This window comes from Dicentrarchus labrax, unplaced genomic scaffold (assembly GCF_905237075.1).
Source record: "Dicentrarchus labrax unplaced genomic scaffold, dlabrax2021, whole genome shotgun sequence".
Taxonomy (NCBI): domain Eukaryota; kingdom Metazoa; phylum Chordata; class Actinopteri; family Moronidae; genus Dicentrarchus; species Dicentrarchus labrax.
Genome location: NW_026136710.1, coordinates 7,563,082 through 7,578,309, shown reverse-complemented (window position 1 = coordinate 7,578,309; position 15,228 = coordinate 7,563,082). Strand labels below are relative to the sequence as shown.

Sequence of the window (15,228 nt, the reverse complement as noted above, 5' to 3'; positions counted from 1 at the left end):
TGGAAGTTGCTGAATACCACAAAACTTCAAACAAAAGCAGGGTCCTAATTAGACCCAGGTCCCCCTTACTAGCCTGGTGTGGCTACATGTTTGTGAACGGACACATTTAGAGGCCTGGTCTGGATTTTATAGAAGTTCTTTGGTGGTATAAAATATCTTAAAGCCCAGCGTTTTGCCCACTTGCTTTAACTTTTGTCATTATGGACATGCTACACATTGTTAGATCAGTTAGATTCTCCACAATTCAACCAATCAGTTTCACACACACACAGTGAGCACCAAAGTATCATATTAATGATCCATAATTGATCTGTTATAGTAATATATTCATACTGGTTCAAATAAACAATTGGCTAGTATTTCCCATCTTTGTTGAGCAAAAGTTTTGTGCAAAAGGAATTAAAGGCCTGTCCAATAAAGAGGTTGAGTTCAGTGAAGCACATAAAAGTTTTATGCTACTTACACATAACTGGGTAATTAATTTAATTATGCTTATAAGCAGGCCTATACTTCAGTAGTATACTAGCAGTCAGATCCTAAATAAACAGTAAATGAGGCTCGGTGGGGATGAAATGCAACCAGCTGAGGGCTCATGTCTATTTGAAGGTCCCCCCTAGATAAGAAACCAGCACCTTATACCAGTACCTTATCTGGGCTGGTGGATTCATACGGCGGCGGAGGAGGGAGGAGGGAGGAGGGCGGGCTGTCCAAAACACAGACATCCCCGCCCCGGCGCTCATCCCATTGGTGGAGGAGGGTGCCAAAGCCGGAGGGTCCTGATCGGAGGGGTCCAGTGATTGGCTGCTCGGGTCCGTGTGTGCAGGCAGCGCAGCCTGTCCGTTTGAATGTGCTGGGGACTGGAGGGGGGATCATTTCCATGGACCATCTGTCTCACTGGCTGCCCACACAACAAAGAAGGACCCAGGATGGTGTTAGTACATGTTGGATATCTGGTTCTCCCCGTCTTCGGCTCAGTTAGAAATAGAGGTATGACTAGCTTTATATTTTTTTCTTTTTACCCCTAACCCTAACAAATTTCTCGGCATTCCCTCTTTTCTTTCTTTTTTTTTTAAAAATTTTTTTTAATTTTATTTAAAAAGTCCTCAAATGATGTAAACAGAGCGGACACCTGCTAGCAAAAAAAAAAAAAAAAAAAAAAAACCGCACAACGCCAGCACAATCAGCCTAGCGACGATAACGTTAGCCGTCTCTGCTAGCTGTAGCGTCGCGTGGATTTTAGCCGAATTAACCGTTGAAACGTTGTCATAGTGACGGAAATATATTTAATCTCATAAGCGCCGTTGGTGTTAAGTTGTTTCAGGCCCCCCCCTTCCTCTCCCCGTTAACCGCAAAAACCAAAATGACTGCAGCTGTCAAATGGCAACCCTCGCTTTTCTTTTATCCTCAGCTGTGCCTCAGCGGCTAGCGCTTTAAAACATGTCACTGCGCGCTGTTTACGTGCCCTGTTTGTAAGACAAAAACACACAATGGTGTGCAGTCGCCGCTACTTTAACGTTACCGAATTAACACCCGTAGCTTCACACGGCCACATTAGCTCCGCTTTAGCTCACAATATCCTCATCTCTTTTTCTGAATTTGTCATTGATTTGGCCAAAAACTGGCAGCTGTGTCTGAATCGAGTAGCGATAACGCGACAAGGGATGTTGGCCCCTTTGTGCGCAACTGGCCTGGAGTCTGTTGATGTCCTCCTCCTGATATTCATGAGTTAATGCCAATTAAAGGTTCTTCCATTAAAGACAGGTAATGTTAGCGTAATGGCCGTGCCTCAGATAAGGGGCTATGGCTGGCTATTGTAAATGGGATATAAAATGGTGGCATCATTTTTTGCCCTAAACGTTTAAAAAAAAAAAGATTTAAAAAAAAGAAAAAAAACATTTGTCCGATGGTGAAATGAATCCTGGAAAAAAAATTGCGCTGCAGTGAAAATCTGAACAGATATATAAACAGGGATTAATCACACTCGCTGAATTGGGCATAATAATAACAATAACAACAACATCATCCTCCTCCATTGCAGTAGGCTATCTGTGTTGATTATGTAATAATAATAGTAGTGGTAATAAATTGACGTGCATTGTTAAAACTACATGCAGTAGCACCAATGATTTCATTGTGCTTTTATTTGTGTTCTTTTTTCCTGTTCCATAGTATCGAGGCTGGCTCTACATTCCGCATTTCTCAGACCTTTGTCCCCCTCCATTGTGTAGCTAACGATCATCTGCTGCTGTCTGCCGTAGCCTCTGCCTGTTCTCTGCATCTAGCTGTATTGTGAACCCCTTCTTCCTCATTTCCTCTTTCCATCTGAAGACGACATTGGCATTAAAACCGAGTTCCCACTCATACCGTATCCTTCTGTGTAACAGACTAAAGAATAACACCTTCTGTAGAAAACAGTTTGTCTTTATTTAAACTGTCATGTTGCTCTTCAGTGAATAACCCATTGTAGCATTAGACTTTACTAGAGACTGTCATTGTGATTCTCCCATTCAGTGTGGATAGACTACATTCTGCTGTAAATTTCTGTAAAGTGGATACATTTTGATCCTCCCCCGATTTCGATTATAGCCAGGCTTGATCGAACTCTTTGAAAAAGCGTCTCCATCCCCTATTTGCAAAGGTGCATTGTACCAGCTTTTGTCATCAATAAAGCACTTGTATGATCACCTTCTCCAAAATCACTTTGACCAGTAATTCACCAATTGGCTAATCCTTGTGGTACTAAAATCACAGTAATAAGTGTGATGTTATTTTTTCGCCTTTTTAATGGTCCACTGCACCTGTTCTAGTGGCGTCCAAACGGCTGGTCATAATCCTATCCATGTGTGAAAGCCTTTGTTCCTGCTAGCTGAATTGATTTAGTCAGTCACAATAAATTGGCGAGACTCAGGTTTAACTCATCTCACCATTTAAAAAGTAATCCCCCCCCTTTTTTCGATCCACTATCATGCACAGCCCCCTCTCGAGTCTTTCCTCCAGAATGCTATCCATTTTACAGGGATGTGTATATCCTGCACTGCTGTAGAACTCCTTTTAGAATGAAAATGTCTTTTATTCTTTGGTTGTGGTTTTCTACCTTATGTTCTTGTATTAGATCCTAATGCATGGTCATTTTATACTTTTGTTTTTCCACATTGAACAGCAGATTCCAATGTAAACTTTGTGTAGAGATGTCCCTGCTATACTGAAATGTGCTGTAAGCATACACATCTACTCATTGGATGCTGCTTCTGTTCTGTTAACCCTACAGAGAGCATGGTCGGGCCTTGCCTTTGGTCTTTATTTGCATGGTATTATTATGGTTATATAGGACATAATACTCTTATTATTACTATTATCACACAGTGCCACACATACTAATATTTTCCAATAAAGACTGTAGTTTTCTTTCTAACCTTCAGTGTGCTTTTTGCTGATTTCCATGTGTTCCTCCCCTCCTCCCTCCACACTGTGCTGTCACTGAGACGGTCCCCTCACTCTTTATGTGCTCTCATTTCTCAGCTGTCTTTGACAGAGTTTCTTCAACTTGATGCTCTGCTTACTTTGGAGTAGGGGCAAACAAATCTTCTATCCATTCCAAAAAAAAAAGAAAAGCATGTTTATTCTGAAACACACCGGCATTGAGATTTAATGTGACACGCTGTCATTTCCTCCTTATCCATACACTGTTGTTTATAGAACAAAACACAGCCTTCCTCACATCCACTCATTGGTGTTCATTGGTGATGAGTTAACGTTGGAACAACTTTGGGCAACATGGATAAAATCTTCTGTTATGGTACTTGTAATTTTCAATTTTTATGTATATATATGGTGACATAGTGAATTTGCTGTCCATAGAGAAACTGTTAATGGTTAATGGCTAATATAGCAAATTAAATACCCAACAAATCAAGTTACTTAAATACATTGATGCAAAAATATAAAAATCCAATACTGTTATAAAGCACTTGATTTGCAGCATTGCCTAAAATGGTGTAATACACCCAAAGAAATGAAACTGTTATACACCACGGTATAAACAAATGAATCGTCTCATGGTATCGCTGAACTCTGCTGCGAGGTATTGACTGTTTACTACCTAAACTCAAAACAACCTTTGAAGTCTCTGTTTATTAATATACATTTAACACTCTTTGTCTGTACGATAAATATGAAGCTACAGCCGGCAATCGGTTATCTTAGCTTAGCACAAACCTTGGAAACGAGAGGAACAGCTAGCTTGGCTCTGTCCATCGATAGCAAAGTCCACCTACTAACATCTCTAAAGCCCACTTATTAACATGTTATATCTTGTTTATGTTTTATTGGGGGGGGGGTTATGTGCCAAACCATTTCTTGGCTGTGAAAATAAATAGTCTGACACATAACCCGCCTTAAAACCACAACGTGTAATTTTCACACGTCAAATTCTGTATGGATTTAAACAAAGGACAGATAATAAAGACGGGTTTAAAAGCTGTAGGAAGATTTTGTTATCATAGAACAGAGCCGGGATAGCAGTTTCCCTTGTTTCCAGTGTTTGTGCTAAGCTAAGCTAACCGACTACTGGCTGTAGCCTGACAGATATGACAGTGGTATTGATCTTCTCATCTAACAAGTGTCCAACTATTCCTCTCCAAATCAATCAGTTTGGTTCAATCACCAAACGGCAACTATTTCATCTGTGAAGTGTTATATCAGTGTCTCTGTGTAATGGCTTCTGTCATTTAGTCTTTTCCTTTTAAGTGGCAGAACAAACCTTGACTCATTCATTGAAATAAACAACAACTGATCTACAGAAAGCAGCAGCTCACTGTTTTATGATGTAAAAATACATTCCTACAGTCATCCAGTCGCACCTTTTGTAGCTTGTGACAACAGCATCATTAAAACCAATTCAACTACTAGTGCTCAAAAGGCTTTTGGTAATTGATTGCAGGAAGTCAGTGATATGAGACATTTTTGTTGATAAAAATAAGTGATATTGTAGTTTATATTGTCTACCAAGATGTTTTGAATTGCACAAGAGCTAAATGTTTATATTAGATCTACAAAATAATTTTGGTTCATAAATTCTCATTTTTCAGTATGCCACCGTGGTTTAAGAGCTGCTCTGACTTTAAACAATTCATTAAAAAGCAATTGCTTCTGAACAGTTTGAAAGTGGGTTAATTGGTCACAACATGCAGCACAGGCTCTGGTTCAAGTATACATTTTGAATATAAACTCAATATTTAAAGAGTGTTTGAGTCTAGGACTTCCTGCTGCCACTTGAGCCTTACATCTGTTCCCAATGTCTGAAATAGTCTGAGTTATTTATGTGCAGACACAAGGTGTGTCTGAGACAGCATGTGTGCAATGCAACTTTCTCTACCGACTACGGCAACAGACTTTTAAATAGCTCAACAGCCATAATGCATATGTTATCTCACAGAAGTTGCGCTGGTGCAGACCACATTAATATCAGATGTTTTATCTTCCACTCAGCAGCACCCACCCTGTCCTAATTTGACCGATGTTTAGCATCAAGGTCAGTGAGTTGCGTGCAAGCATGTGCCATGTAAAGCCGTTTGTATGCCGATTTTTAGTCCAGCTGTACAACATTGAGGGTGATTTCACTCATTAGGCCCTCACTGTGATTGTGAGTATTATCAGCTGGCGTGGTGAAGGGTTTTCAATGAAATACTGCATGCACGCAGCTCACAGTGTCACATGACGAAAGACCACCGCACTAGGCAGAAGACAGGATTATGTTAGAGAGGAGGTATGATTGTAAAGCTGCAGTGATGGAAGCAGGAGGGGGAGGAGGGGTGAGGGGAGAGAGAGAGAGACAGGTTCGATGTCAGACTGCTGCAGTCACGGCTGGGCAGGGCTTACGGGCTGTCACTCACATAGGGACACCATGCCGCAGCCACACTGTGGGGGAGGGGCTGCCTGTGCAGCAGCTCAGGGGTGAGGAGAGGTGGATTGGAGTGTATGAATGTGTGTGTGTGTGTGTTGTGTGTGTGGATGGGTGGGGGTCTGCTCTGCACCAATCAAGCATTTTAAGTCAAAGTCGAAGCAGAGATGTAACAATAGCAGCATCAGGGCTGTTACTGCTGGCAGCACTGCAATATGTCAAATATTAATGTCAGCGGTTCATGCTGTGAAAAAGCCCAGAGACAAATAATTTGGTATTTACTCTAAGCTTCACATCGAGTCCGGCTTTACCGGGTCACAGGCGTTTTACAAAAGTGACGTACAGCCTTTTGCCAATCCAAACCGCCAGTCTGACATTTCTGCTCTACTTCCTCAGCCCAATGTGGTTTTCAGTTTGCTCACGGCTCTCAAGGTTCACTGGCCTCCCATGTCCCAAGGCTATACGCAACGTAGCAAAACAACAATCATGTAAATATGTAATATTTGCCATAAATAACGTAATAGTTTTGATACCACTCATATTTGACCCTTAAATAAAAGGCTCCAGCTAGCATCCAGTTAGCTTAGCTTAGCACAAAGACTAAACAAGAGAGAACAGCTTGCATGGCTCTGTAAAAGGTAACAAATAATTAACGCATTTTATCTTGTGTTTCCAACACACACAAAAACTGAAGTTCCAAGACTATTTCTTGGCTGGGACTAATTTCCTGGAGTCTCTGCTGGTTGCCTGGCAACTACCAAGAGATAGTCTGCCACATAAAACAACAAATTGTTGTTTTTTCACTCCAGATTTTGTACAGATTAAACAAACAAAATACAACATGCTAATCAGTGAGCTTTAAAGTTGCTAGTAGACGTATTTTGTAGTTGTTGGACAGAGCCATGCAAGCTGTTTCCTCCTGTTTCCACTCTTTGTGCTAAGCTAAGCTGAGTGGCTGCTGGCTGTACCCTTTAAGGGAAGATGTGATACTGTCTCACCCAACTCTCAGAAAGTGAAAGTGAAATATGTATAAATATAAATTTTTAAATGTATTTAATGGATATTGTGGGATTTTGTGTTTATATAAGAATGTTACAGACTAATTTGTAAATAAGATCTTGACTCAGATAAACAAGATAAGCAAATGCAAATTACATCTCAAGCCAAATCCTTTCTCCTCTTCATATTAGGCATACATTGGCACTTCATATTGCTGTTTAACAAGCCCAGCTTTAATCTGTCTGATCTACAACAGCAGATGAGACAGCTATTTCAAAGGCACAATACTGTGGTACCATAATGTACACGCTGCACAGTCCATACTGCAGACCCCACTGTCTGCTTCCTGTTCCAGAAAGCGAGAAAGCTCTAATAGGAAGCTGAAGTAGTAACTGTTTGTCCCCACCTCACCCTCCTCCTCGCCCTCCTTTCTCTGAGCTCAGAGTAATTCGTATTGATTGTTTTGTGCAACTCGATACCAAGGTGATTCTCTGGGACTACCATACAATCTCATGTCTCTTCCACCGCTGATATCAAGGGTGGGGGAAGGGAGAAATGGGGGCGGATAATCTTCTGTTGTTCCTGTGGTGGGTCTTAATGAGAAATCTTCAGGTGAACATTTGTTCCTTCAAAACGGCAGACATGATATAGAGCCTGAATCTTTTAAAATGACTAGCAGTGGACCACAGACCCTCTGTGCTGTAGATCATCTTGGAAACACACCAGGCTGTTAGTGAAGATCCATCCTTCCTGCTGGCTGTACTATGGCAAGTGGAGAGGCAGGCCATTGGGTGCAATCTGTGTGTGGGATTAGATGGTGCTCCACAGGGGTCTCAATGTCTGTGTCATCCATCTGCTGTTGTGTCTGTCTTGTCTCTTCCTGTGTCTCTCCTATTTTTATGTTCTCTCTGTGTGATTGGTTGTTAAATGTTTTTTTTATGTATATGTGTGTGTGTGTGTGTGTGTGAGAGAGAGAGAGAGAGAGAGAGAAAGCCAAAAGGTGCTTGTTTTTGCAGTTATATGTGTCACTTCACTGGTTTGCGTGGGTTTCTCTGTGGTGTCTGTCTGAATGAAAGTGGTTTCAGGCTTATCTGGCTCCATTCTGACCCCTTGCATTTATTTCCCATAGGAGCACACTTCACCAGGCATCAACACAGCCATGCTACCTCCTGCCGACACTTTCACCTGGGCGCTCCCCAGGCTCCCATCTCAGCAGAGTTCCCTCTAGGACACGCCAGCCAGCCGCCTCAGACCGGCCTGGCCACCCACCTGCCCCCGGCACACCATCCGCCCCTCACTGCCCTGCCTGCACCCCCTCAGTTCCAGGATGTGCCGGGGCCTCCATTCCTACCTCAGGCCTTACACCAGCAATACCTCATCCAGCAGCAGCTTCTTGAAGCGCAGCACCGCAGGATTCTCCCGCACTCCAGGTAGAACTACTACCTCCATGCAAATACAGATACACACAAACACAAAAAAACAAAGTCAAACGTTTTTATCTCATCTTATTGCAGAAGAACCCAGGAGCGTATTCCTCTGAACCCTCACCGACTGCGTTCAGGCTATGAGTACTCCCCTCCCCTTCATGTCCCCCAGCCAATGACACAGCAGCAGCAGCGATACCTGGCCGAAGGCACCGACTGGTGAGTCACTGTCGGAGATAAATGAGAGTCCCGTAGAGTCGAGAGACGATCCCGTCCTTTAATCTCTGCGCCCATCTGTCTGTCTGTCACATTGCCTGGCATGGGTGATGATGTTGATTTAGTCGCCTGTCTATCTGCCTGTAGGGATCTCAGCGTTGATGCTGGCCTCCCTCACCACCAGTACCAGCTCCAGCAGCTTCCGCAGCACTATCAGCATTACCTGGCCTCCCCTCGAATGCACCACTTCCCCAGGAACACATCTTCTGCACAAGTGGTATGTTGGTCACCCTGCTATGTTTTTATCTGAGCTTTATTAATTCTTAAATCTGATTAAATCTTTCCTGTGTTCTACAGATATGTTGACCTATAAGTAAATATCTTTCTCCATTGATTTGATGTGTTCTAAGATTGCAAATGCAGTGATCAAAACATCAAATGTATTCACTTAAGAGAGTACTACACTGATCTAGTAGTGCTCTCCCATACTATTGTTGAAAATCGATGCAGCAGAATCAGAGACATTGTCTTTTTCATTCTATGCATTCTTCTTTCTTGTCAAAACCTGGCATCTACTTTATCCACTATGCACTATACTTTCTGGTGCTTTAGGCTAGTAGCGGCTGATGAAGCTTTAACCCTCTAGCCTCAAGCAGAGATTTTCTAAAGGGGCCCATTACATGATTATATCAAGAGTTTTGAGAACATACCAGCCTACTTTTACTATTTTGCAACAGCATACAGTCGAGTTTGGGTGTTTGTGCCACCTTGAGTATTCTCAAAAATGTAATAAGGCAGCAAACACAATAGAGAAAAACTGACTACAGGATTAACATTGCTGTAATATGATTTCTTCTTTGCTAGGTTGTGCATGAAATCAGAAACTACCCATACCCACAGCTGCACCTGTTGGCACTGCAAAGTTTGAATCCTTCGAGGCACGCCACCGCCGTGCGAGAAAGTTATGAGGTAAATCTACCTCTGAATACATTTCATATACTTTCCACTCATCCATCAAAGCCAGTAAACAGTGCAAAACTGTTCACTGCCTGTGTCACGGTGCAGCCTCATCTGCATTTTTAGATACCTTGAACTTTGTCAATACTACTCAATTATAGTTGAAAACTTACCTCGAGCTCCAGTTAGTAGCAGCTGTGGTGCTTTCAGTCATATCACACGCTCTTTAGTAGATGGAATTTTCTCAATTGTCATGTAATTGCAGAGTTTTTCATTTCCAGTTTCTGAGCACTTGAAAGACTTCTTGTACACCTTGGCTTAAAATTTGAACTTCAAAGTTAATTCTTGACTTTGAAAACATCGGTTGACAAAACAATCTCACCTCAAGGTCCATTTAGTAGTAGTGTTCTTTTTTTATTCTCCTCTGCACTCTTCTCAACTGTGTGTCTGCTCGTCAGGAGCTGTTGCAGCTAGAAGACAGGCTGGGGAGTGTCAGCAGAGGAGCTGTTCAGACTACCATAGAAAGATTCACCTTTCCACACAAATACAAGAAGGTAGGTTGGATAACAGTAACTACTGGATGTTAATAACATACAGAGATATAAAGAGTTGAATATATTCACACTGGCCGTTTCTGACCTTGCCTTTTGTCTCTCTGTAATCCGACCTACTAACAGAGAAAGCCCCTGCATCTGAAGATTGGGGAGGAGGAGGAAACAGATGTGGATGAGAAATGCACCATCTGTTTGTCCATGCTGGAGGATGGAGAGGACGTCAGGTCAGAAATGCTCCGTAGCCCCAGAACATTACTTTTCATTAAAGGAAATTTTAAACGCTTAATTCAAACGTTTCACAATTTGGGAAATTGGATGAAAAGATTGATGCCACTCTCTCAACTCTTTTAAATAAATGAAATAAATACATATGTATAGATGCACATGTATTCAAGGGATATTGTGGGATTATGTGTTTGCAGAAAAAGTTACACACTCGATCATTTGTAAATTAGATCTCGACTCAGTGGACCATCTACTGTTAATTAAATTTGTCAGCGAATGCTAAGTATATCACAAACCATTAACTAATAGCCAAATCCCTCCTCTTGCTCACATTAGACATAGAGTGTCACTGCAAATTATAACTAGTCCATCTTTAATCTGCCTGATTTAGCTTTAAACAGCTGACACAGCCATAGATAAGACAATTAGTAGGCGGATTTTCACACTGTCTGACAGAACCAGGCTAGCTGTTTCCACTTGTTTAGAGTCTTTGTGCTAAGCTATGATAACGACCTGCTGCCTCTGGCGTCATATTGAATGGACAGATATGTAAGCGGTATCCATCTTCTCATTTAACTCTCTGCCAGAAAGCAAAATGTTGAACTCTTCCTTTAAGCAACGACATGAGCATGTGCAGCTACACATGGATTTCAAACCAAGTTGGGGGAGTGAAACTCAGCAGTGAAGGGCTGTGCCCTGGGATGAGGAAAGGGGGTCGGTTTACAGCGTATGAAGTCTCAGCTGTCTGAGAGGCATGTAGGATTGATGACTCAACAGAAGTTGTCTCTACATGCCTGAGTGAACGAAATTAACTCCCTGCCGGTTCCAGTTCTCAAGTTCTTTGTAGGCACATAACTATGCACTGGGAGAATTGTGCTTGCCAGTGTGAATCAACATTGACCCCGTGTCTCTCTGTCTCTCTGTCTCTCTGTCCTCCAGGAGATTGCCCTGCATGCACCTCTTCCACCAGGGCTGCGTGGACCAATGGCTGGCCACCAGCAGGAAGTGTCCAATCTGTCGAGTTGACATCGAAACACAGCTGAACCCTGACAGCTGATGAGATTCAAACTCCCCTCCTTGTCAATCACCCTCGTGAGGTTCCTGCTTTCTTCCACCCCGGCTTGCCGGCCCTCCCCCCCTTGTTGGGTGCTTTGCCAAATGTCTCCAGACTTCATGTGACATCACCACCCTTCTGACTCACGCTTTACTGAGCCAAGCCAGGATAACTAACTGCACGAGAGACCGCAAAAGGACTCTCTTTATATAGAAGCACATCCCTCTGGAGGCAAAAGACATGCAGACACACACACATACTCATATACACAGGGTTTACTTGTAGCTTGCTGGTCGTAAGTGGGGTGTTGTTGCTGTTGTGGTGTTGTACTGTAGGTAGCCCCGGGCTGTGTAGCATGTCCTCAAAGCCATGACTTAATGTCCTGAGAGTGGAAAACACATAACCCCACACTGAGCTGGCTACTTTCTCTCTTTTTCTCTCTTTCTTTCTATATATATAAATATATATATATTTCTCTCTTTTCAAACACACTTCAATCAAAGTGAATATTCTGCCACACGAGGAAACTTTACAGAAACTAAATGCTCTGATGCCATGTTTACCTAAAGATCATTTGTGGTCATAGTAGAGTAGCAGTAACCAACAAGTGATAGCTGGTGTGCTGTCGCCTTCTCGGGGGCAAGCACCAGCTAGCTGAGTGTTTTAATTCTATCATGCAGCTTTGACATTTTGCAATACAGTTGTACATTTACCTTGGGTTGGTGTCATGTGAGATGGTGTTATGTGAGTAGGTCTCTTTCACTGCCGCGGAAAATGAGTGATCGAGTCGTTGTGTGTTTTAAAATTTCAAAATAGGTAGAAAGTGTTTTTACCAAAATGCATTTTTGTCACGGTGTAGCTTGAGCCTGACGCGCAGGCTCACATGTGTGTGTGTGAGCTCTGCCCTGCTGTGTGTGACTTAAAGAATGTGTCTAACAAATGTGTGGATGTTCAGAAAGTGCAAATGTGAGCTTGTTTCAAGGGTTCGAGGCAACACCTGGACGTTAATTCACTGTAGGTTAATAGCATGGCCACTGGAGTGCTTATACAACACAAAGCCAAAAAAAATAAAGGGATGAAAAAAGGAAACTATGGTGCGCTGCAGAGCGAGTGGGAGGAAGATTTAGCTGCCCTTGTACCTGTGTCTTCATCTGGCGCGGGGCCAGTGGCAGAACAGTGTGTACTAAAAATGCATGTTTCATCATTGACTTGGGCTGTTAGCTTTGGTAGCGTTTCTTCAATTTAAAAAGGTACAGAGATGGCTTTGCATGACTTAGTTAATCTGAGCTGTGACTATCTTCTCAACACTAACAAACAAAAAAAAATGAGCACGGTGTCAGTGGCTGCTTCCCTGACTTGTAGCGTGTGTTCATCCCTGTCCCCTTTGGTGGCAACGATGGGATCTTCTTTTTGATGTTTACCTTATTGCCTAAAGAACAAGCACATGTGACAATAGTTATAGCAACAAAAGGTTTTTCCTTGGTATTGCATTTGCGTTGGTTTATATTTAGGTATAGATTCATGCAGTGTTTCAGCAGAGAGAGGAGCTTGCGTATTGATCTTGTGTATTTGTGTGACAGACCTCCCCTCGTGGTTGCTATGCTGGTTGCTATGCTGTATTGCTAGAACATGTAGAACGTGGTGCGACGGAGGCAGCCTCCCTCTCGCAGTGCACACAGACGTGAGACAGCACAACAGCCGGAAAACATTCAGGCTGTTAACAACAAGTCGAACCCCCCCTCACTCGCTTCTTGGTCCGACCAGTTTTCACTTTTTTTCTTTCTTTCTTTTTTAAAACCCTTTGTGTCGACTTATCATTTCAGTTCCACAGGGCTGTGTCTTAAAAGCCTGCCTTTAGGACCCTCACTGTCCTATGCACTGTGATAGTAAAGGATAAGACTTGGCCCAGAGACTCTTTTAGCCTCAGTGGGCCATGGATCAATTAACAAGGATTACTTCTCCCTGTCTTGTGCACTGCCGGTGTTGACACTGCCTCCTCCTGTAGTGGAGTCATCTGTGATGAAGTTTTCATAGTTTACACAGGGTGTTGTCAGTTGAGATGCCTTAAGTATTTAACAATCATAATTTATTACTAACTGTAGATATTGTGGGTATGTATTTAATTTTATATAGTTTTTTTTGGGGGGGGGCGACTGAATCATAATTTATTTATTTAGAAATAACACAAAAATGCTATGAAAAAAACTATTACCTCATTTTTGCATTGTTTTAAATGGGAATGCTTTGCATGCAGTTGTACTTTTTTGAAACACTAAAGTTAAAGAAAAAAAAGAGCCCTGCTGTTTGATCTCCACAAGCTGGCTGTGCGATGTTTACTGTCCAAGACTGAGCTACTGAGCCCGCTCTCCGTCTTTCTCTCTCTTTCTCGTTCTCTCTCTCTCTCTCTCTCTCTCTCTGTATTTCTCAGTCTCTCTCATGTGGTGCTGTGGATCTTGGTTACATTCCATTCAATGCAATTTCTCTGATCCCCCATGCTGTGATGTAGTGGACAAACTGCAATGAAGTGAATTGGTTTTAGTTTGTGTTATTATTTTTTTTTGCACTCACTTGTTTTAAATATGGGAACCCTCTCACTGGCAAAAAAGTTAGTTTAGATAATTTAATATTATCACTAAGAACTCTGGCTTTTATTTTTTAAATGCTCTGCTTCTCACAATGCACTATGGGTCTTAATAATGATCATCTGTGAAGCATGTTTCTTCGCTTTAACTCTTTGTGTCTATCTTTAATTTTCATCTCTCTGGTGTTTCTCTTCAGTTCTTTTTCCAGAATAGTTTGTAGATTTAAGCATAACAAGTGCCTCGCTTTGAGTGTTAGGAGATATTTCCATATTACTGAAACCATTAATAACAATCAGTCAATGAAGCCACCATGCCTTATTGGTTGCATAATTAATTAAAGGAATGAGTTGTGAAGGAGCTAAGACAACATTTGACAGGTGTGTACAAAAGCCATTATCCTCAAAATTCAAGTCAAACTGTCCAAAATAGCTGTTGGTTTGTCGTGCTTGAAGCATTATGTGTTGTGGAAATAGTTATGTAAAGAGGCATGTTTCACTGTGGGCTTTACAAATACTACAGAAATTCTTCCTTAGTTCATTTCTGTGTTCTGTTTATCTTCTATCTCCTTCACCTTTACTCATTTCTTTTTTTTTTTACCGTCCATCTCTCCTCTCAGACTATCCTCTGTTTCCTTTCACAGTCTAAAAGGAAGGCAAGGATTTTAAAGCACAACCTTTTCTAAAAATGCATGTTTTCTCAGGTTTCAATATAGTCTCAATGGTTTAATAGTATATGGTGAAAATATATACAAAGAATATAACAGAAAAAAAAAATTAATTTTGTTGCTGTTTGAAACTGAAAAACAAAGCTGAAGAGAAAATATCCCAAAAAGTGCCAGTGAAAGGGCTGCCGCCATCCTTGTATGAAAATCTGCTGTTTAGCTGTGACTGCGCAATGTTTTTCAATATAGGATATTTTATCTGAAAATAGAACTATTTATCATTAATATTAAAGCAATAGCGCATTAATGGTGATGAGTGTGTTGATGAAGAAATGGATGAGCATATTATGGGTAAATGTTAGATTCACATGTGTATTTTGTACTTTATTTATTATTACTACTAATAATAATGATAATGATTTCAAAAGTTGCATTGCTAAACCCAAACTGTTCTGTTTTTTAATTTTAATTTTATTTCATGGCTTGTATATTATCCTTTTGTATGTGCTCTTTTTGTAATAAATTGGATAAAATGGACAAGTACTTGTTTTTGTGTCTTATTCTGGTTACACTTAAAGAAGCTGTTATTAGGTAAAATACAAACATTCAACCTTCTTTATGCTTAACTTGTACATCATGTGGAAACTGTATGTTTGT

General features: G+C 41.4%; 1 protein-coding gene across 7 annotated transcripts; it reads left to right on the top strand.

Annotated features, from left to right (window-relative positions):
- The first annotated feature begins 214 nt into the window (after nt 1-214).
- On the top strand, nt 215-15,111 carry rnf165a (ring finger protein 165a). Of its 7 annotated transcripts, XM_051411682.1 has the most exons (10): nt 845-987; nt 2,170-3,566; nt 3,697-3,796; nt 8,028-8,328; nt 8,413-8,541; nt 8,686-8,815; nt 9,403-9,507; nt 9,954-10,049; nt 10,173-10,273; nt 11,214-15,111. In XM_051411682.1, the coding sequence occupies exons 3-10, from the start codon at nt 3,775-3,777 to the stop codon at nt 11,329-11,331; spliced, it is 1,002 nt and encodes a 333-aa protein (XP_051267642.1). In that variant the 5' UTR covers nt 845-987; nt 2,170-3,566; nt 3,697-3,774; the 3' UTR covers nt 11,332-15,111. The 7 variants fall into 7 exon arrangements, with proteins under 7 accessions (XP_051267638.1, XP_051267642.1, XP_051267641.1 ...); XM_051411681.1 differs by having other exon boundaries at nt 2,170-3,796; XM_051411678.1 differs by lacking the exons at nt 2,170-3,566; nt 3,697-3,796 and having other exon boundaries at nt 215-987.
- Nucleotides 15,112-15,228: the final 117 nt, after the last annotated feature.

What these genes read in the sequence shown, in the direction of transcription:
- rnf165a (XM_051411676.1), top strand. Translation starts at nt 7,826, where the DNA reads ATGTTTTTTTTATGTATATGTGTGTGTGTGTGTGTGTGTGAGAGAGAG. An exon ending in ACACATCTTCTGCACAAGTG is followed by an intron (nt 8,816 to 9,402) that starts GTATGTTGGTCA and finishes CTTCTTTGCTAG; the next exon opens with GTTGTGCATGAAATCAGAAA. An exon ending in CCGTGCGAGAAAGTTATGAG is followed by an intron (nt 9,508 to 9,953) that starts GTAAATCTACCT and finishes TCTGCTCGTCAG; the next exon opens with GAGCTGTTGCAGCTAGAAGA.